Source organism: Rhinolophus sinicus, chromosome 18 (assembly GCF_057876585.1).
Source record: "Rhinolophus sinicus isolate RSI-liver-muscle chromosome 18, RSI-T2T, whole genome shotgun sequence".
In the NCBI taxonomy this organism is placed as follows: Eukaryota; Metazoa; Chordata; class Mammalia; order Chiroptera; family Rhinolophidae; genus Rhinolophus; species Rhinolophus sinicus.
In genome coordinates this window covers 71,304,213-71,328,160 of record NC_142518.1, presented here as the reverse complement: position 1 = coordinate 71,328,160, position 23,948 = coordinate 71,304,213, and the positions used below count along the sequence as shown (strand labels likewise).

The following is a 23,948-nucleotide window of genomic DNA, read 5'->3' as shown; positions in this document are numbered from 1 at the left end:
ACAAGACCTAACCAGAAAATAAGCCCTAGAATGATTTTTCAGGATGACATCCCCTGAACATAAGCCCTAACGTATCTTTTGGAGCGAAAAATAATATAAGACCTGGTCTTATTTTCGGGGAAACACGGTATATAGAAAAAATATAGAATAAAAATTATACTCAGTATCTCACTATTCACTATTTTTCATGTGCATTTTTCCACATAGCTGTAATCAGAGTGTACATATAATATGGCATAGTTAACATCTTAAACAGAATTCTATGTTGCTAGATATCTTCATAAGCATTACTTTTCAGAGCAATGATATACTGAATATAAGACAGTTTACTTCATCTTAACTATGATTTTGCTAAATTTATTTTTATAAATAATAGCAACAGTAATAATGATATCGATAACTATCTTTAAAATATATCTACCATGTGACAAGCATTTTATGCACATTATTTTTAAATTTTATCAACTATTGCAATGTAGGTATTATTAGCTCCATTTTATAAATAAGGAAAATATACTCAGAGTTTTGTGACTTGCTCAAGTTCATAGCTAATGGCCAAGTAAGCACTGAATCAGGCTCCAAAGAAGGCCCCCTTTTCACCATAATATACTACCTTTCTGCTAAAATGAATATTTTATGCTTTTTCTGTATGTTTGGTGTTTATAATAGATTTTCAAATGTTAGATTACTGATGTTAAGTGTATGAATACTTTAAAAGCATTTACTACATACTCAAGATTGTTTTCCATGAAGAAGGTATTCATGTATATACAGAACCACCCCAAAACTTTTTACAGAGGGAAATTAACTTGAAATAGAAAAAAAGCAGTCACACCAATGAGTGACAAAGGAAAATCTGTCTAATGAAATAAAGCATCTGTAATCATCTATCCCTATCCTAACAACAAAAAAGCTGAATAATCAACAAAATCATAATTTTTCCTGAACCCAGAAAGAAGTCTCACAGCAAGCACTTCCAAGGAGAGATGGGATATGAGCACTGGCTCACCTGTGCTTGCACAAGGAAGACAGTCACCATAGAAGCTAGTATAAAGAATCCAGCTAAATTTTTAATGAACTGATAAAGGCCAAGTATGGGCTAGCATGAGAGTACAGTACCCTTGTGAGCCACAGATACAAGAGAAATCTATACACACTTGTAGTTTTTTCTCCACAGATTTATAGTAATGACCTGGTGGAGAGGAGAAGCCATTGCATAGGAAAAGCATGCAACTATGTCCAATTGCTTCCCCTCTAAGGAATAAACACCTTAAGCTGTAGGGGAAGGGCAGCAAACCCTGCTTCCTCCCTTCCAGGGTATAGATGAAGACCTACTGCAGCTGAGGGAAATGTAAAAGAAAATGAAGTCCTCTACTTCTTCAGGAGGGGCAGAAATTAGTCCTGTGACCAGACCATTTAGAAGTGTCCTACCACTAGCAGAAGGTCAAGATAACTAATAAATTCCCATTCCCATGACCCAGAGGCACAGAATCTGCGTAAGACTGAAGCTGAAACAGGAAAGCAGGGAAATCCTCCCTGCCCCCCACACCACTAGGCTTTCAATCACTTATTACGAAGCAATTGCAGTATATCACTAGGTGAGGCACAAGAGCATGGAGAGAGAATCTGAGACACAGATACACAGGGAAGGTCTAAAACTGAGGGTAGAGAGGGAATATTGAGAAAAAAACATTCAGCAGACAACGCTAATGGTAACCAAAAGGTAACAGAGGAAATTTGAAGGTGGTGGTGAAGTGAGGGTAACCATAGCAACAACTAATGGGCATAGCTCATCTTCTTATTAGTTTGACTTAACCTCCCATATTATTGACCTAGTAGAACAAGTGCACCAATTTTAAGACATATACTTCAACCTCTCCTGTTGTACATACTGTGTCTGGCATTCAAACCAAATTTTTGAGAAACAACAAGCAAGGGAAAAATAAAAGCCCACTCTCAGACAAAACAATCAATATAACCAGCCTCATAGATGACTTGGAGATCCAAATTATGAAACAGAAAATTTAACGTAACTATGATTGATATGTGAAAGGCTTTAGTGAAACATATGGAAAATATGCATGAACAAATGGAGATTTCAGCCAAGATGTTAACTATAAAAAATGAGTGGAAATGCTGGAAATGAAAAACAGTGAAAGAGCTAAAGAATGCCTTTGACAAACTCATCAGTAAAATCAAAAGAGCTGAGAAAGGAATCAGTGAAACTGAAGACAGGAAAAGAAAATTGACCCAAACTGACACACAAACAGAAAAGAGAATGAAAACAAATAAACATGTGTGTGTGCACTCGCATGTGCACACACACAAACACACACACACACACAGAAATGAAAAACAAAACAGAGCATCCAAGATCTGTGGGTTAATACCAAATGGTCTAACACATATGAAACTAGATTTACACAAGGAGAAAAAAGAGAAAAAGGAAGAAGATATTTGAAGAGATAAAGGTCAAGAATTTCTCTCAAATAATAAGACATGCCAAATTACATATCCAAGAAGCTCAGAGAAACTCAAGTATGATAATAAATTCCCCACCAAACACACACACACACACACACACACACACACACACACACACACACACACGACATTTCACATTTAAATTGCTGAAAAATAAAGGTAAAGAGACAACTTTTAAAGGCTGTCAGGAGAAAAATACAAAGGAGCAAACACAGGAAGACAATAGAGTGGTATCTTTAAAGTTCCAAAAGAAAAAAAAATAACTGTTAACCCCAAATTCTATATCCAGTGTAAATATTTTTCAAAAATTCAGGAAAAATGTAGACTTTTCATGCAAACAAAAGCAGAGAATTCTTTACCAGAAGCCCTGAGCTATAGAAATGTTAAAGGAAGTTCTTCAGGGTTGAGGAGTATCACACCCAGATAGAAACTTGGATTTATCCAAAGAAATGAAGATTCCAGAAGTGTTTCAAATGCGTATAAATATATTTTTGTCTTTTTAATTGCTCTAAAAGATATCAACTAAATAAAAAGTAGTAATGTTGAGTATAAGAAACAAAGTAGTACTGTGGAATTATATCATACGTAAAAGCAAAACGCGTAACAAACATAACCATAGTACACAAACTGGGGAAACACACACAGTGAAGTAGTAGAATATTACTTGAAGGTATATACTGTGTAATTTAAGATGTATACTGGCAAATCTTGATTCAGGTGTTAATTACATGAATTAATGTTTTTGAGTAAACTCAGAAAATTGTACATTTGAAGGGGTAAATTTTACCAAATATAAACTGCAGTAAGTTGTCACTTAATATCGATAGGTTTAGTGACTTTTGACGAAAAGAAGTATAATGAAAACAAATTTTACCATAAGCTAATAGGTATAAATGAGAGTTAAGTTCTTAATGACATCCCATCAACATTATAACAAAATGACATTGAATGAAACAACATTATTTGAGGATCTGCTGTACATCTCAATAAAACCTAGTTAAAAAAAAGAATTATCATGCACAACTCACCTTTTTAACCTCTTGACTTTTCTTGTTTTTATGGTATCACAGTTCTGATGACTGATGATGAGAACCCATATTTTTGTGCTATCTAACCTTACCTTTGCTTTTTACCTTATATAACTGAAGTTTTTAATCCTAAAATCTGGTGGTATACAGAGCTCTGTACCTTCAAATCAAAACAAGTATACACACACACATGTGCGCGCGTGCACACACACACACACACACACACACACACACACACTCTTAAATACACAACCCTCAGGAATTAAAATGTGATAGAGCCATGGAGATTACGAACGTGCCATAAAGAAGAGGAACTTCTATGTATGAGGTATGGGTACTTATGTATAACATGGCAAAATTGACCTAGATCACACACATGTTAACTTATCATTCAGTCTGGAATGCAACTGAGTTAACATAAACAATATGCTTGTATCTGTATCACATCACTGTCTATAGGTTGCTGGTTCTATTAATAGGTAAGGTCAAAATTGTTTGAAAAATCTTTTGTTATGAACATTTGCATTCTTGCTGTTACCTAAAGTGACCAAGGTTCTTTCTCCTTTTAGGACCCTTCCACAATGCTTCTTCTACTACTCAACTTCTATGCTATAAGCACTTTTGGGCAAATTTTAAAGATCTCCCCCACCCTAACCTGGGTAGATAAATGAATAAAGGAACCCTTTTTGGACAGATGCAGCCCTAAAGGCACTAGGCTTGGCAAACACAGGGCATCCTTGTCTGAACTAGAAAGAAGCCCTTCTGTTGGACCTAAACCAGGGCACCTCTACACCACTCCCATATAGAGGACCTGTGGTCAGTGGACAGTAAGGATCAGCCTAGGAACAGTGATCCGGTTTTTGAGGGGACAGACCTTGGAAAAAGGAACACTGCATTTGTATAGAACCTTATACAAGATGAGAAAATGTTTATTCTTCACATTACAGAGTGGGGGAAGGGCACCTGATCAAGATGATAGGGCCATTAAAGCAACACCATCTCCCAGCCAGCCTTTAACACTACCCTGCTTCTGCCTAGATGGCATGAACATAATCTTCTACAACCACACTTTTGCTTGGTTATCTCATAATTTGTTCTCCTGGTACCAGTTAACCAAGCACTTCCCCAAGAAGACCAAAGCTGACCCTTCAATCTAACTTATGTCCTCCTGTTCTATGCTTTTTACATCACTAAGAATTTTCTTAGTGAGAATATACTACAATTACAATTATACAGTTATTTGTGTGCCTCCCTCAACCCTTCCCATATACTCATATGTAATCACTTACACATTTCTAGACCACCAGCCACAGAAGAACATGGACCATCTCTTTTGTTCATTGCTTTGACAGTTCAGAGACTATCACAGTGCCTGGCACATACTTTGTGCTTAATAAATAATCGCTAAATAAATGCAGAGTTTTTCTTGTTCAATTCTTTGGCAAATTCTGTCACACACATGAGCACTCTCATGTACAGTATGAATGAGAATGCTATGGAAATTTTCCCTTTTATAACACTCAGTTTAAAAGCTGAAAGTGAGTAATTAGAATGGTATGGATATGTAAATATATAACAAGTGATATTTTAGTTGGGGACATCTTATTTGAATTAGTTCCCTTTTCCATTGGTGATTTTATTAATTTTCTTCTAACAATTTTTAAATCTTACGTTTGGTTGCTTGTTTCACTATAAATCCGCAATGCACTCCTTTTGTAATAATTTTTACAGATGTCACTGAACTATCTTAATTTGATTCATCTCTCAAAGTTTGATGTTGTGTTTTGACATTATTTGATTTTTGATGTAGGTTTTTGACTTGCAATCACTGTTGTTATTAGAAACTGAGGAAAGAATACATAATCTATCACTACTTACCAAATAGATTCTTCCATAAGTACCAAGGCCAATGGTTTTGTCCAGTGAGAATATTCCAGTTGGATCCTGAAAAAATTGCAGAACAAAAATTGTCAATCTTCTTGAAAAACAGGCAAACATTCAACTGTCTAGAATGGCATTTCCAATCTGTTTTGCTCCTTTAGAATTTCCATGGGAAGAACTTAAGTGTCATTTACCAAGGAACAGACATGTCACAATCCCCTTGGATGAAGTGTAATCATTTATAAAAAAGAAACAATGATATTGACACTAAGGAGTTGTATAATTATCACAAAGCTGTAAAATGCATACAATTATGTCTAGTTAAGGAATGTTCATAATACAATTAGAAAGAATATTAAAACAGAAATAAGTTCATTGCATGCAATTGAAATACTCTTTTAATATGCATTTTTTGAGTGCTAACCAGACAGGCAGAAGGTTTATCTTAGAGCAATGATGAGTACATATTAGATATAAAATCTAGATAGCTTATGCATATAAAAGAAATTCTTAAGAAAGAATATCATCTCTGAATGTAAATAACAAAGCAAAATCATGGCATTAAAAGAGGGTTATTTTAAAAACTAGACAAAGTTGTTTTTGTTTGTTTTTTAAATTAGTCTTTGCCTATCTTTTCATGGCACAAATTCACTGATATTTTCTTTGTCTTAACCTTGCATCATAGCAGACAAAATATGACATATTTATGGGCAGATTCCTAAGGCTTCCATATTCATCCTAAAACATTGTTTCCTTATATGTTAAAATATGGGTATTTCTTTCTTGTTCACCACAAAACATGATTTCTGAATTTAATCACTACTTACACTTTTAGTGCAGCAACTTATATGAGGAATCGGTAGATGCCAGTTTATATACAAAGTGGTAGCACCATTGGCGAATTCTTGGAAATTCATGTACCTTATAGAAAGCACACTTTATATACACAAACATTGTTTAACCTTGTTTGAAAACATTTTTATTACTGTGACAAATGTGAGCTAAACAGAAAAACTATTGAGCATATGCAATATATATATAATGAAATTATAGACTCTTTAAAACTGGTGTGACATTTGTGTAATCTAGCAAAACTGTCATAGGAAAATGACACAGCTCTGGGATTACTTCAGTCAACAAGTATTCAACCAGACAGAGTCTGGAGACTGGATTTTCAGCCTCAGCTCTGCCATTAATTAACTATATGACTCTGGGTAAGTTATTTACTCTCTCTGGGACTTACTTTTCACATATATAAAAAGAGGGTGCTGTGTTAGGTGATTTCCTAGCCCTAGCTCTAAAATTCTACGAGAAAAATCATATTCCAGCATTCTAAAATCCAGATGTTTCTACTGGATTGACACAACTGTTGTTAGAAAAATCAGCAGCCTTCTTTCTGAAAATCATCATCAAAATCAATGTTGCAATATGCTCAATATCATTATAAGCAAATAATTCAGTGAATATACTCCCAATGAAATTACAAAAGTTATTTAAAATGACAATTTTGAGGATTCAAGAGAAGTAAAAATGTATTGTTATAGTGGCCTTGATATTAAGCATGTCATTGTTGTTATAACTCACTGAAAAATTTATGGGGAAAAGTTAGCCAACAAAGGAGTTGCTAAGATTCAGCTTGAAGAGTTTATCACTTTAGTATATTTCTTTGAAGAATATCATTGAGGGTTTATATTAGACATTATTAATTCTGGAGAAACAGCCTCCAGCCATCTGTCAAAAGAATCAGATAGTTTAGCTGGTTCCTATTGGTAAAATATTCTTTGTTATGGTTAAGGCTGAATTTTAGCTGAAAAAGTTACCATATATTAGAGAATTACTAAAATATCTGAACAACTTTATAGTCTTAAATTTCTTTAATCCTTTTTCTACCCCTCAATGACATAAGTACCTTGCTCATATTTGATCTCAGGTATCTAATTACTCAAAAAAGACACCAAGGAAATGGACAGGGACAATAAAATGCCTGTGGAATTCGTGGAGGCCTTATTTTATCTATATTCATATTTGTCCAGAAACTTTTTCCTGCTCACACATGACCAAAACATCTTAATTCTCTTCATGCTCACATTAAATAAAAAGCTTTTACCTTTTTTCTTCTGTGTTTAAAGGCAGCTCAGCTTAGTATGCACCAATTCTAAGAGTATTTCTCATTAGTTTTATGCAATATTTCTCATTCCCCATATTCACACTAGTATCTTTCAAGACTGAATGACAAACTGGGGGAAAAGAGACCTATACTAATTACAAGGGTAATATTACTCAATTTCTTATATCAAATTTTTCCACTGAATTACAGTCATAGAAAGTTTATTCTGGGCTCCCACGAAAGGAAGCATTAAAAATGAACCTCTTTTTTTGACAGGGGGGTGGGTGTCATTGTGAAATTTAAAAGTCTATATCAGAGGGAGCTCCATAATTACTTTGTCCTTTCCTCTGCAGTGCCACTCCAAGATAGGAAAACCAGAAGAGTAAAGATCTTTATATCTGTGACAGCAATATCAATTTGAATATTATTTGGTGGTTCAGTATGCTTTGGTGTTCCATTTAGTAAAAGTAAACAAACAAACAAACAAAGTTCGTAATCAAGAAACCCTAATTCATAAAAGCTTTGCTCAAAATAGATTACTAAAACATTTTTGAACCTTAAAATGTTGGGCAAATACTTTATACTTTGTTAAATTTTTCTATGTATCTAAATTATTACCTGCACTTTAAAAGACCTAGACTGGTTGCCCCCAGAAACCTAGTATTTTGGGGAGTTACTTATGTCTTCTGAATTCAAGGAGAGGAGGAAAGAATAAGCACCTTAATGGACAATTTGATTAAGGGCAGGGGGTGGGGATGGGGGTAACAGGAAGAAAAAGAACCACTAGAAGGCAGTGTTTACTGGTCATGGAAGAGACTTAGAAGCAGAGGCTGAACCAAATACAGCAGAAATAAAGAACAAAAGGGAACCGTTAAATGGTCAATATGGGTAGTGATAAATTTTAGACTTAAGGCAGTAAACAAGGAGAATTAGGGAACACATTCCAGTAGTCAGACAGCTGAAGGAAGGAACGAGGTTACACAGTACTTACAAGGAATAGCAGAGACTTTTTTCTTTTGTTTTGAATATTAAAAATAGCAATTTTATCAAAAGACTTCATGGAGAGAGAACCTGAAAATGGTGGATATAACAACGTAAGTGCCAGAGTGAGTTTCAGAGGTAGTTGGAAGAAACGGCTTCACAATTCAAATGGAAAACAGAAAAAAAATCTCTTCCTCTAGACCACTGTTTCTCAAATTGTGGACTATACAGACTCTCCCTACATGAGAACCATCGGGGAACTCTTGTTTATTAAAATACAGATTCCTTGTCCCTATCATGGATTTATGAAATCGGAATTTCTGGAGATGAGTTCTAAGATCCCCAGATGATGTGTGTGTAGTATTCTTGCACACTAACATAAAACCCACTGCTCTAGAAACTGGACCCAAAAAAATAAGACTGAGAACATAGACTGAAATACAATGTGTTGCTGAGGTGATGCTCTACACTATGTAATGGAGGATATGCTGAATGTTTCAATCTTTGTGGACTAGAAAGTAAAACTGCTTCAAAACGGGGCTAAAGGACTCTGTAAAGTGGGAAGGTTCTAAAGACTGAGCGTGGGAAGCAGGCTTGGTCTGAGTGGTGGAAGCCTGGGAGAGCTAGAGCTGGCATTTGTATTTAAATATAAACTTAATGTAATTCAAATATAGTTTTTGGATCATATGCTATTTCAGATCACCTCTGCCACTACTGTCCTCCAAGCCTGTCTAATCCTGACCCCAATATAGATTAGGACTACACATGGCAGTGTCAAATACCAAGGCCACAGCCGTGAGGAATGTCATTACCATACTGGGCACAGAAGGCAAAGGGGACTATCATAGTGAAGAGATGCCAGATTTGGAGATGAAGAAATAGCTTTCAGTCCCAAGGATTGAGTGACATAGGCATACTAAGAAAATATATGTATGTATACATATACAGACACAACCCCAGGTATTGCAGGCAGGCAAGGGGAAAAGAACACACACACACACACACACACACACACACACACACACACACACAGACATAAGGCTTTGCAATTCTTTCAAAAGAAAGTGCAAACCACAGATCTCAGTCTTTTCCTTTATGTTTTGTCACATATAGGAAATATTTATTCAATAGTCAGTCAAGAAAAATTACAGCCACCTATTAATTAACAAACAAAATGTAGTTAACTTGTCATTCTCTGGTTATTATGTTGGCTGTCTTATTTTATGTCTGTAACTTCAGGGTATTATGCAAAAAAAAAGTTATATAATTCCCTCACCACTTCCAGCTTCCCCAGTTTTCACTACTGTTTACTATTTTAGGTTTAAAAATAAAATCTTAAAAAAAAAAAAGCCAGCAATGTAAGGCTTAGCTTTAAAAATAATATCTGTATAATAACAAAAAAGACCAACAAATCCTCCACGACTTTCTTTAAATCCTAATTTGCATAGCAAACCTGACCTCTCTCAAGGGTCCTTGTCTTGTGGTCATTTAGCTGGCCAGCCCGACAAAGGACATAATATATCCATTTTAAAATGGACCCATATTTAATTATTCTATACTCTGCAAGATTTTCTTTCTCAATGTGTAACTCCAACATCTGAATTACCCCTCATTATCTGGCTGTTGCCAAATTGGTATACTTGGTGTTGACAGATGCCAACTTTGTCACCTTCATATATATCCTATTGAGGATAATTATCACAAGGGTTCCCATCACATGCAGGTTTCTTTGCTTGATCATCTCTACTTTTCATCAAAATGCAAAATTCTAAAGCGCTAACTTAGATATCTCTTGACCTCTTCATTTAATTTTACTTCTTCAGATATTCAGAAATAAGCCAAATACAAAGAAATCCCAAAACACTAAAATATGCCTCATTGACCAAAGCAACAGTGAATTTTTTGTGTCTCTAGAAAATGATATAAAACACATGGCAAAGGGATGCTACTTTTCTGCTAGATTTCTTAGGGTTTAGACTTTTATGTTTGGGGAGAGAGGATAATTATGTATAATTTGTTCAGATGATGAAGACCTTTACAGTGAGATAAAATTACTCCTGTACAATAGAAATTTAGAAATTGTTAGAAGTTGAGTGCTTTATCAGACTTTTATGAAGTCTGTAAAATGAGGTCAAGCATCAGTGCCCTGAGGTTTTGTGTCTTATCCCTACTCTTACATTAACAACCAGCTTCATCTTTCTCCCCTCCACACCACCACCAACCTCCAGAAAACTAATATTCCACTGAACTGCAATGTAAAGATCACAGCCTTTCTCCTTATCTACTTGGCTCTCACCAAGTTCTTATGTCCCAGGGCCATGACCGGGTCAGCTAGTCTGGGCCATTTCCCCCCAATTTTTTTTTCTGTGTGGTAATAAAACCTTTTTTTTTTTTTTTTTTTTTTAGCTTGAGTTTGGAATTCCCTGCTTTATCATTTCTATGAGGTCCTTCCCATTTCTCTCTTTAGCCAACTTTAGAAAATACTTTTTTTTTTCAGTTTGCCCATGTATGGTTTCATATCATTTGCCCTAGTTTAATTTTTTCTCTTTCCCCCACCATACACAGAGAATGCTGGTGGAGGGTAACATTTAATTTGTTGGTTTAATGCTTTTGCTTGGGACCAAATGTAGCTGAAATACCAAAGTTTTGTTTAGAAAGGAAACCACCAATTGAGTCCTCCATATATCAGAAATATCATGTATGCACTGGGCGCATGCCGGGTGGAAAAAAGATTTAACCTTTAAACATCCTGTGACTTTATTTATGAAGCTGCATCAATAACCATAATGCTAATATTTTAATTCAGCATGTTTTTTTAAAGACTGAGAACAATTTGCTAAAATGTTACCCACGTGCATCACCTCTTCCTCCACCATTCTAGTGTAAAATTATATAGGTGAGCTTAGGGAATGTCCCATTTTTGAGGGGTTAGGCATCTGCCATCATTAAAAAGACAATCTTTAAATGCCAAATACGTGTAAAATTAAGACACTGCTACTTTGAATAGTCCTATAACCTCAAGGTTAATATTTAGCTTTTCCCAAAGCAAGCAGGCCACTGCTCTGAACTACAGTTGCCTGGTGATCGTTCTAGCACATGTATGCTTATTCCCTTTCAGAAAGTCCAGGGGCCCTTTGCATTCAAGAGGGTGCGAGTGAAATGCCAATCTAAAAAGAGAACTTAAAAAACGTATTTGGGTGGGATCCAGTATCTGCCAGAAGGCAAATGCCAATGAAATAAATGGCGCTGCTAAAATAATAAGTCTACTAATAATAACGGCGATAATAGCTCACCAATCAATTACAACTCTGGAAGAAAGCTGGACATTCAGTAAAAGGAGAAACCACAAACGACCACCACGAGAAAAGGCTAAATCTGGTTAGCTAGTGAAAGCAATACTTTTTGTTTTGTTTTGTTTTGTTTTGTTTAATTGGGGTGTGCAGAATTCACTTCTTCCCCAAGTGGCGTCGAGTTCTTTCGCTCCTGCAATACTAAATCTGTAACAGTGCCCTGGCAGAATAAGGTTTTAGAAAGTGAGAGAAGTGAGACTCCAATGCTTTAATTTTCTAGCCCACTGTCACCTACAAGTAATCATCATTCCATGAGTGGGCGTCTCCGCTGGAAAAAGAAGCAAATGACGGGGCGGTGGGGTGACAGGGAGGAGTACTGTAAGGAAACCACGCGTGCTTGCGCTCTTTGGCCTCTCCTGGGGCCTCTCTAGGGCAGGTACAGGAGCGCCACTAGAAAAAAAAAACGGACTACTTTTAGAAAACGTCCCACTGTTTAGGGCCCGCACCACCGCTACCTATTCTCCCCTGTCCCTTTGCTTTCGCGTGAATTTGGCGTGGCCTGGCTGCCCAGCGGACGCCTCTTCCGCAAGCCTGCTCTCGGAGTCCCCTACGGCACCCGCGGGCCGGTTGAAGTTCTAGCCTAGCCCAGCTTGTGGAAGTCTGTCCCCTTTCCCGGTGCTCAGAGCCCAAAGAAGAGAACACTTTGGGGGCGACGGATCTTTTCTACTCACCGGCAAGTGGCCCAGATCCGTGACCTCCTTGTCCCTCCAACCCCCAGGTCCCGCCATGGCTTCGAGCGGAACAGGAGCAGGCGTATGAGTTAGGCACGCTCTAGGTGTCTGAGGTGGAAGCGGACAAGAAGTTGAAGGGGGGGAGAGGAGAAGGAAGAGGGCGGGGAAAAGGAATGGGGGACGGGGGTTTGTGGCGTGGGAGACAGAAAAGGGGAAAGTGGGAAAAGAGCTAGGAGTGAAGGGAAGCCTGAGTTTCCAAGGTGGGAAAGCAAGTTTGGCTAATGCGAGAGAAGAGCCTGAGCTTCCGTCTTAGAGACCAAGAAGCTAGAGGGGTGCTCCGCTGGCGAGAGCAGCGTCTGCCCCGGCGGGTGCGCCTCTTTCAGGGTGGGGAGGGGGGCGGTGCAAGGAGCTGGGGGCCCCCAGGAGCAGCTCGAAGGGGATTGGTGAAGCGTAACGTCGCCAGGTGGGCAGCTGCGCCGCAGGGAGGCGGGCTGGGGGGGGGTCACTGGAGGAGGGAGGTGCTGAAGGACTATAACGGTTTGCGAGCCGCCCCCTCGCGGCCTCCCCCGCCCTCCTACCCCCTCCCACTCCCTCCCAAGTCCACGGCTGCACCCGCCGCCCCCGCCCCCGCTGACGAGTGTTCCACAGGAAACTTTTTCGAGGCAGCTGCCAGCCCGGGAAAACCGGTCCCGCTCCGCACCTCTCCCAGTCTGGGCCCTACAACTCTGCCACAGTCTAAACAGCCCGCGCGCCCCCATCTCCCCACGAAACACTTGTGACTTTTCTAGTTGTCTATTTTCTCTTTCTGCGCCTTGATTTTATTGTTCCATTTATTGCAAAGTCCCATCAAGTTAGATAAGGAAATGACTTGGGACTGGGTTAGGGATCAGACCTAGGCGAGCCACTGTGCGGACGGGGAGAGAGCACTAAGTACTCCACGGGGTTACCACAGCTCGTCTTTCGAAGCCAGTAGTCCAGGGCAGCGCAGCGTGAACAGGGCCGCTGCGAAGTCTCCTTGAGGTGGGCCACATCTCTGCTGGCCCCGGGGCTACTTGGTACTAGGCCCTCACCGCTCAGTGGGAACCGCACCTGTTCTCAGGTGCTAGGAAAAGAGACTGACTGAGTTTCTGAAGCCCCAGCTATCCCAGGTCAAAAGTTTGTAGTTCGCTGTCTTCGCAATGCCCAGAGAAAGCCCCAGCGTCCTTCCCAGTCTCCGGCTTTTTAGGGCTGGGCTTCATTCATTCGCTCATCCGTTGCAAAAACGTTTCCGGGCGCCGAGGCTATTCGCCTCGGTTCACCCACAAAGCGCAGGGTGTCTGAAACAATGGTTTAAAAGAATCTGACAAATGCGACTTACCCTTGAGAAGTAAGATGCCTTTTGAAGACTTTATGTGAAAGGGAGTCGGTGCGTAAAACTGACCGCATTCTAAGCTCTTCTTGCACTTACTTCAGAGAGCACTTTAGAAAAATGTCCTGAAGCTGCTTACTTATCTTGGAGCTCACAGACTGCGTTCCGCACCCGCACTACGGGGTTGAAACGCGATGTGAGGGGTTTATTTCCTCTTTCTTTTTTAATTAAGAAATTTCACCTCCTCTAGGAAGATTTACCCAAATAATTTTTCCCAGCGACCTGGAGCTCACCATTTCTGACCCACACTTCTAACTTTTGTAATTATTCTCTTTATATATTGGTGGATTTTGTTTGTTTCGTGTCTGTTTCGGCTTCTGAGTTTGACCTCTTTACATTCCTTAACCTCCGGGAGACTCAGTGAGCTCTGTAATCACCAGTCTCTTTGAGGAACCGGCCTCCCTAAATAAAGAAAATTCTCTGTTAACAGGAGCGGAAAAAACAAACTGCCATCTCCCTCCAAAAAGAAACTGGTGTTCGGGATTGAATTTTCGTGTTAACTTATATATGATGTAAACCATACAGAAATTACATTTCCCAAGAATTCAAATCTTGCCAACTCCACTGCACAAAATATTTCCCTTTTAGAACACAGTTTAAGAATTTCTGGATGGTCAGAAACTCTTCTGGATCTTGCAAAACAGGAGTCTGAAAATAACATTTCATAACTAGAGATGGGCAGGTGAGCTAAGTTAATAGAAAGTTATGCTTTTATATACACACCTTGTTTTTAGAAATCAAGACATTGAGTAAAGAAATACAACCTTTAAAAAACTGAAGAGATTCTTTGCTAAAGGGAAGAAATATTCATAAGTTAAGACTTTTTTTATGTTTGACAATGCGGTTTGCTGAAGGTAGGGTGTGGGGAAATGCCCCGTGGCCCCCAGTGGCAGAGACTGTTTTAGCCTGTCTAAGGGGACAAGTCCAGACCAGGCAAAAGATTCCAGGCTAGATCATTGGACTCTCTAGTTGCAAGGCTCAGTGGGAGGCTAGCAGCTTCATGACTCCGTAGGGATTAGCCACATCCCGCCCCCCACCCCTGTTGGACCCCCATGGTGGGGGGAGGAAGGGGAAGCTTAGGTGTTTGACCAGAACTTGACAGAGAACCTACACATTTTAAGTTATTATTTTCAGTGAAAAAGGAAGCATGGAAGAGCATGTGAACTTTGCCTTGTAAATTGGCATTATGGGGATTTTTGTGGCCAGCTTGGGGAAGGTCAGTCCAGTTAGCAGACCAAAAGGCAAATAGATGGCCCCCAAGCATTAGGCTCAGCCCTGAGAGAAATCTTGAAATAGGGCACTTGTTTTCCAATTTCAGGACTTCTTTTCCCTTCACCTCACAAACATCGCTTCCCTTCCCCCTTCCAAAGTGTTCTATTTTTCTCTCTTTCTTTCTTGATTTTAAACTGCGTAAAAATAACCCTAGTCCATCCGGGGTCTAGTAACTTGTCAGATTGTGTCTTACCCAGAAATAATTTCTCTGCCAGCACTCTATGTACCATATTTATTCTAACCCTTTCTCTTCCATTCCATTCAGTTATCTTAAGGTCCTGAGTGCTTTGTAACGTTTGATTGTTGGCATTTTTTAATAGCCAAAACTTATTGACTGCTTGCTACATGTTCTGGACTAGGTGTTTTTTATACATCATCTAATTTAATTTTGTCAAAAATTCTGGTAGCTTTTTAATTATTTCCATTTTATGGGCAAGGAAATTGAGGAACAGAGAGATGAAGTACCTTTTCAAAAGCTTCACAGCTAGTAACTGGAGGAGCCTGGCTTCCAACTCAGGCAGTCTGACTCCAGAGCCCACTTGTCAATGACTGTTGAAGGACCGGTGCATATTTTGAGACTGTGTGAAGAGGAGCCAAATTCAAAAAAGCCTCAGGGTAAATGAGATCAAATGACATTAGCTAGGCCCCTGAGCTATCCAGTTCCCCTTTCCCCCTTTCAGCCCACAAGCCCTCCAAACAGAAATAACAAGGGCTTTATAAAAAGAAATGGAACCCAGTTATAGCCCAAGAGTAGCCAGTGACCTGCCTGAGCAGAGATTACCAAGTGGATCACCTCACAGGGAAAAATGGATTTTAAGCTTAAGAACCTTCCACAGGAAAAACAACAACAACAACAACAACAAAAAAAAACAGAAATTTTCAATGCTTTAAAAATATTAAAATCCATTTCTATTCCTTTCAGAGAGTTTTCCTGCCTGAGAACAAACCTTATTCAGCAATGACTTGAAGGAGGCTGAGTTTTTGAGCGGTTGTTCTTAGCAGACCTGAGATGCTAAATGGCAAGGTTACAGCCAGTCATCTCAGCTGGTAAGAGTACTGCAGACGTGGTGCTGAGAGTATGTATGGGTTTGATCCCCCAGAGGGACAGTGTGCATCTCTCTCTACACTGTGGCTCTTGATGGCACCTCCCCTGTGGCCAGCAAGCACTGCCTTTTTGCCAAAACAACTCCAAAATCAGTACTTTTGTCTTTGAATACAAAGAACTGCATATTTATTTTTTTCCATATAAGTTGCTCATCATCATAATCTGGAGAAATTATACTGCAAGAGCATGTGTGTGTTATGGAAAATATAGATTCAAGAAATTCTAGGCTGCTTTTTTTTCATTTACACATTTATGATTGGCAATATGTATCTTCAAACTTTAAAAATGAATGTCATAAAAATGCTTTATTAAGCACTTTTTAAGCACTTAAACACCTAAAAGAGTCAGTCATTCATTGTTTTTCCTCTACGTGGACACCTCATGTATGAAAATGAGTATCTTGCAAACTTCTGTTGGGACAAGTTTGCTATCTACATTACTGGTCCTGGATGGGAATAGTAAAATAAGGTTACATAGCAATCTTCTTGAACAGGTACTTTCACACATTTGTGATTGCAAACACTCAAGGTCCGGTATCTTCCAGTATATCTGTGAGAGGTTAGGGCAACTAATCTGAAAGAGACTCAGGAAGTCCTTGTTGAGTTAGGAACCTCCTTAGGGAACTACTTGGCTAAAGGATATTCTTCAAGTTTTCTTTCTTTTTTATGGAGACACCTTTGCAACTGTAGGATTTCTGCCACAGTCCCCAACCCTCTTACCATCACTCCTTTTGATTTCTTTTTATGTGCTACTCTTCTGAAGACAAAGCAACAAGGCACCTGATGTTTCTCAGGCTAAAGGTCATGAAATGTGCTTTCTGACCATAGTTCGCAAAGCTTCTGTCACTTGTCATGGAATGCTCTTAAGCTCGGCATGATTTGAGCTATGCTTGTTTCTAAAATGGGGCCTGGGGAAATCTGATCCTAGCTGATCACAGGTCTACTTGCTATTGAAAACTGGAATGCTACTCTATAAAAAGACAATTGTTTAATAAAGAGAACTAAAACAGGGGAATTAAAACCAAAACCAGATATACTTCTGAAATTGGTAATAGACTTCCTTTCTTAAACTCAGTCTTTTCCCTCTTTGGAGGCCCTACCATCCTAGTCCTGGAATTCCCAGCCAAGCAACTTCAGGTTATCCCCCTCAACTGCCCCAGCACAATCAGCAAACAGGAACACATTTACCTTGATGCTAATGAAGCTTATGCTTCAAGACAACTCACTTGCACTCCCAAGGGCCTGGCAGTAGCCCTAGTAATTCTGTATTGACAATTTTACATTCCTTTTTTAAGTGGGCTCCACAAATTAAAAAAGCCCCAGATCCAACAAAACTTGGATTTGACCCTGCATGCATAATGTATAGATAACATAGTAAAGTTGAAATATGTGTGTGTATATAATCTCCATAACATCGCTGAGGCTTGACAAAATGAGAGTTGTGATTAGCAATCTACAACTAGAGACTGTGTATTTTGAAAATAGAAAACTCTGGGTGATGAACACACAATGGGATTTATAGATGATGTAATACAGAATTGTACACCTGAAATCTATGTAATTTTACTAACAATTGTCACCCCAATAAATTTAATAAAATAAAATTAAAAAAAAAAAGAAAACTCAAAGAAGGAGAAAAGGAATAGCACCGAATTTTAAGAATGTATCCATCAATGTAGAAAGGAACACATCACATAAGCAGGATAAGTATCATTTTGATTGAGGATAAGAAAGAAAGAGGAAACACGTGTTGTTATGGGAATATGCTATGGACTGATGACAGATACTATAATGGGTAATACTTTCCTAAATCTAGGTCACAACACTGCCACTGGGGGAGGCAGTAACAATGATAGAGAGCATACTTTTAATGTCTTATTGTATGAGAGAATTTCATAAACTTAGTATATACTCATTGTAATAAGTCAAATATTTCAAAGGTGAATGCAGAAAAAGGGACCAGTCTCTAACTTCTACATCCAATCACACACCACCAATATCACTCCATCCCTCAAGATGTTAACAATTCGGTGCATATATTTCTACACAATTCTCCATGACCAAAAACTTTATGAAAATGCACACATGTGCGCGCGCGCACACACACACACACACACACACACACACACACAGTTTTCCTTACTCTTTTATTTTTTAACAAAAAATGGAACCATATCATATATACTAGCTTGCAATTTAACAACATACGAGGTGTAATCAAATAATAATGTGAATGTTTAAATAAAAAAAAAATGTTACAGTGAAAGACACATTGCCATTAATCCTGCTAAAAATACTCCCCCTCACTTCAAACACACTGATCCCCTCGTTCTTGCCACTTTCTGAAGCAGTTCTGGAAGTCCTCTTTCATGACTGTCTTTAGTTGCACTGTCGTGGCTGCCTCGATGTCCTGAATCATTTTGACTTTGGGGAAGATCCAGAAGTCGCATGGTGCCAGATCTGGTGAATAAGGTGGATGATGACACATAGTAATGTTTGCTTTTTTTTTACAAAAACTGCCATATATCAGAAGCGATGTGTGACATGAAGTGTTGTCATGATGGAGGATGATTTATAGCACACTTTAAAACACACATTCTCTCAACCATAGCTCACACCTGACTGACTGCACTGAACAAGTTGAAACTTGTCACACACTGTTACTAAGGTTTGACATGCCACTTCCCATATTGAAGATCCCTGCTTTTGTATTGGATGGCACTTGGCAGCAGCATTCACCATATGTTTTGATCACAACGGAAAGTTTCTGTGTCATACATTGCTTCTGGAACGTCAATTTCTGTCTAATAAAAACATTACTGTGTGTCTCCGTCCATCTTATTTACCAGATCTGGCACCCTGCAACTTCTGGCTCTTCCCCATAGTCAAAATGACCATGATCGGAAAACATTTGTATCATTTCAGGACATTGAGGCAACCACAACAGTGCAACAAAAGACTCTCACAAAAGAGGACTTCCAGAACTGCTTCAGAAAGTGGCAAGAATGATGGGATAAATGTGTTCGAAACACGAGGGAGTATTTTTAGGGGGATTAATGGCAATGTGTTTTTTACTGTAATATATATATATATATATATATATATATATATATATATATATATATTTAATTTAAACATTCATTGTATTGTTGGATCACACCTTGTATATCAATAACAACTTTTCAGGTTAAATATATAGATATAATACATTCTAAAATTATTTCCTTAGATTTTTTTCTAAAAGAAAAATCAGAATTTGACAATTTCTTGAATTGCCATGCTGATGATTTCATGTATTGGAAGATAAAAGAAACAATGAGAAAAACTGCTACTTTTGATTTAATTCTGAGCAATGAAGAAAAGCTAGTTGGTGAAAATCTGTATATACACACACACATATATATATATGAAGCGTGGTTCTTGTTCATGGTTCTGTTTTGCAGAGAGCAACATATATGCATACACACACAGAGAATCAAGAATGTTCTGAGAGAACATTAGTTCAACGAAAATTATTGTGACACACTACACAACAGTGGAAGAGAGGAGAGAAGAGAAAATCGATAGTGAGTACCCAGTTGTTGTGCTCAGGAGCAAATATCCAGGCTTAGAAAAATGACAGACTTACAAAAACAGCAATAGTGCAGATGTGATTATAGTGATCTTGGAACATAGAAGTGCCACAAGTTTGAAAAGAGGAAAAAATTCAAAATTTCAATATAGAACAAAAAGATAGATTCCAGAAACTATAGATAGACTACTAAACTTGATGTTGGGCAATTCTCACAGAATACAATACAGATATACAGATGGCTCTTAGGAGAGGCTTCCCAGAAACAAGCAGAGATACACTAATAATGAGTGATGCAGAGATACACTAATAATGGGTGATGACGAACCAGCTAATTTCTGTTTTGAATGATGAGATATCAAGCCTTCAATGTACCCCTCAATGAATCAGACATTTTGTTATTCATGGCACTACCTTGTGTGTTCTCCTTACTCAGTGAATCCCGGCTGACATTGAAGCAGGCCTGTGGTGAGAACTACATAGAGAAGAACTGAGCCCATGGACAATAGCCAATATCATCTTGCCAATCTTGTGATGAACCACTTTGGAAGTGGATTCCTCAGCCCTATCCAAGCCTTAAGATGATAGCAGTCACAGACATCTGACTGCAACTTTATAACAGATTCTAAGCTCCCAAATTCCTATCCTACAGAAAACATGACAGAAAAGAAAATATTACTATTTTAAGCCATTAAATCTGGGGATGTATTGTTACAAAGCAATAAATAACCAATCAAATGAGTTGTTCACCAAATAGACAAGGATACTACTATAGTTAATGTATTTTTATTTCAGCAAAGGATCATATAATATCCTCTTAGACAAGAAAGACAAATGTGGACTGGATAAAGCACAGGCAAGCATACACATGAACAGTTGACTAATGAATCAATAGAAAATAGGAGCTAATTTGTAATAAGTTTATGCTGAGCATAATCAAATATACACTCTGAGTAGCACCATCCAATGGAATTTTCTGTGGCGGTGAAATTATTCTATATCTGCTCTGTCCAATATAATAGCCACTAAAAACATGAAGCTCAGTACTTGAAATGTAGCTACTACAACTTAGGAACTGCATTTTCAATTTTATTTACTTTAATTAAGGTTAATTTAAGTTTATATTGACACATGTGGCTAGGGGCTACTGTATAAGACAGTGAAACTCTCTATGATTTAAGAAATCAGATTTGTTAAAATTTAGAGAAAAAATAAAATAAAATCCTAAGGACAGAAACTCTAAAAGGAACATGATACAGATTTTCAGTTTTTGTCTCAGTGTTCAACTTATTTATCGATAGTTTAACTGACAACATGAAAGACATGCATATAACTTTTTTGATGAACCCAAATTGGGAAGAATTAATTATTAACATATAGGTTGACAGCATTGTTCCTGGGTCTGACACTCCGAGGTCAGAGCAAGAAAGGAGTAGACCTAGGGAAGTGACTGGGGTGAGACATAAGGTAGTCTTTAGGGTTAGTACAAAGGAAAGATTCCCAAGGCCAGAACAGGGTAGAGGAGAAAAGCAATAAATTGGGCACAGGTTTGGGAGGCAGTGAAGCAGACAAGCTAAGAAGATAAAACTAGAGATGAGACTGGAGCTGACAGGAAACTAGCATGATGAATGACCAGGAGGTTAGGAAAGGGAGGCAGGGGGCAAATTGAAATGGGGCAAAGAAAGCATATATGAAGGCCAGCTCTTGCTGGCTTTTGACTGTCTTGTTCCAACTGTTGTTTTTGCTTATGGCATTTTGCATTCCCTCTGGGCATGGGCTAGAGCATTAAAGTCACAGGGCCATTCTGTAGAGAATCAGACCATGCAAGAGCCTGCAATTATTGGCCTCAACCAACCAGATGACATTTTATAGATATAAGTGTGAAACTTTGCATCTAAGTTTAAAACAAACAAGCAAACAGCCAAGTCTATAAGCACAAGAAGTGAGAAACTAAACTTTAAAAAGTAATGTTAATCTAGTATTGCAGTGATACCAGAAAGACCAGTAAAATATCCAAATCAAGGACAATTTTCTGAATTGCACCCTCTACCAGGTAAAGACATCTGAAGTGTGATTATTTCAAAGCATTACATTTTAAACAAATTAAATAGTCACCAAAACAGAGAAAGTAGAGTGATGAATAAATCAGAAATCATGATATTTGGAAAGGTTGAAGGACTGGTGATCTGTAGCCTTTTGAGGAGAAGGTTTAGGGAGATGGAATAGCTGTCTTCACATATTTTTAATGTGAAGTCACAAGGAAGAAGGATGAATGGATAGAGGTTCTAAAAAGGTAAAACTCATAGCAATTTAAGGAAGAACACTCTAATAATTATCACTGTAAAGAATTATCTGCTTTATAAAGGAGAGAACTCTCTTTAACTAGAAGTATTTCAAATGGAGACTAGATGATCATCTATCCTGGATTTGTACAAAGAACACATGGGTTACAAGATAGATTGAACTAATGCAACTCTACATTCAAGTCTGAGAAACTTTGAAACTACCATTCTTTTCCTCCATGTATTGTGGTCATTGGCTATTTACCCAGAAGATATTGCTATTCTGTTTCCAACCTAGGGACATGTACTATACTTAAGTCACATCCATGAAATTATATTTTATATAAAGTCACAGAACAAATTCTACACTTGGTCAGAGTGCAAAGACATAACTAGCTATTTTTGTATGTGGAGCAAGTGCCAAGCAATGCAAACATTGCCACCACCCCTTTCCTCTCCCTTTAACCTCCTCAGGATCCTAGCCTTATGCTGCAAAGTGTACTCTCATCACAATCTGCAGATATCTACTTTCATCTCTTCTGTTTTTCTCCTTGTGGTATTGAGATGTTAAAGAGGATTCTTTAAGGTGAGGTAGTGTGTGTATGTGTTGGGGAGGGATAGTATGTTACCTCTGGGAATGTGTCTGAGTGACTGTGTTACTCGCCTAACTATAAGTTATGGAACAAATTCAGTAACTTATTCCTCTTGCAGTGCTTTCAACGGGAGTCGGTGAAACAAAGTGGTGCTTGTCCTACATGATATACATTGACCAAGGAAGATGCTGAAAACATAGTGATGGTATTCTTTAAGTTTTGGGTTTTTTTTTTTTTACCATTTATTGGATGCTATAAAATTACAGTAATCACATATAATTACTGTAACAAGTCAAATCATTAGGGATGTGTAAATAAAAAGTTAACAATTGCCTCTCCCTTTATCTCATACCACTGAGATAATCAATATTAACAGTCTGGGTTTTATCTTTCTATATATTTGTCTTTACTCATACAAATATATGCAAACATACACAATCTATTTTCCTCTATATTTTAAAAATAAGAAGATAGGATCATACTATACATATTACTCAGTAACATGCTTTATTTCACTTAATATGTTACAGACTTCAAAACATAGATTTAACTTACTGTTTTAAGAGCTGTGGGAAAATACTGATAGGTTTGATCATAAAAAATCTAAAAAAATTCAATGGACCTGGAAAAATATTTGCAACGTATGTGACTAACAAATGGTTAATATCACTAATAGACAAGGAGCTCTTACAATTTGATAGAGAAAAAGAAATTATCCAGTGGAAAAATGGGCAAAAGTTATGAATGAGCAATTCACAGAAGATATACACGTAACCAATACATATATGAAAACATGCTCCACTTCATAGTAGTCAGGAAATGTAAATCCAAAGAAAATGCGTATTTCATTAAAATTATGAAAGTAGTAAACTCTCATTGTAAAAATAGGGTAACAGTAAAACTATATAGAAGTACATAAAGAAAAGCATAATAGTCCCATCTTCATCCTCATGGTCTCACTTCCCATGAGTTAACCATATTTTCTATTTACCACAATACTCCATGCTCTTAGAAATATAAACAAACACATAAAAAGGCTGTTTTAAATAAAATTGGGGTATCCTAAATTTATTACTTTGCACTCTACTTTTTTGATTTTAGTCATTTCCATGGACATCTGCCTGGTCAATATGCAAAGATCCAACCCATTGTTTTAAATAGCTACATAGCATTCCATAGGATAGATCTATTATGATGTAGTCAACTTATTGATGGA

General features: G+C 37.9%; 1 protein-coding gene across 2 annotated transcripts in view; it reads right to left on the bottom strand.

Moving 5' to 3' along the window:
- NRK (Nik related kinase) overlaps positions 1–12,897 on the bottom strand; it is a 167,036-nt gene extending 154,139 nt beyond the window's left edge. Inside the window, exons 1-2 of one of the 2 annotated variants that reach the window (XM_088794783.1) lie at positions 12,503–12,897; positions 5,391–5,456 (exon numbers count right to left, since the gene is read on the bottom strand). In XM_088794783.1, the coding sequence (XP_088650909.1) occupies positions 5,391–5,456; positions 12,503–12,559 (123 nt within the window). In that variant the 5' untranslated portion in view covers positions 12,560–12,897. The remainder of the gene's footprint in view (positions 1–5,390; positions 5,457–12,502) is intronic. The other variant, XM_019713865.3, reaches the window with a different exon arrangement.
- Between the last annotated feature and the right edge of the window lie 11,051 nt (positions 12,898–23,948).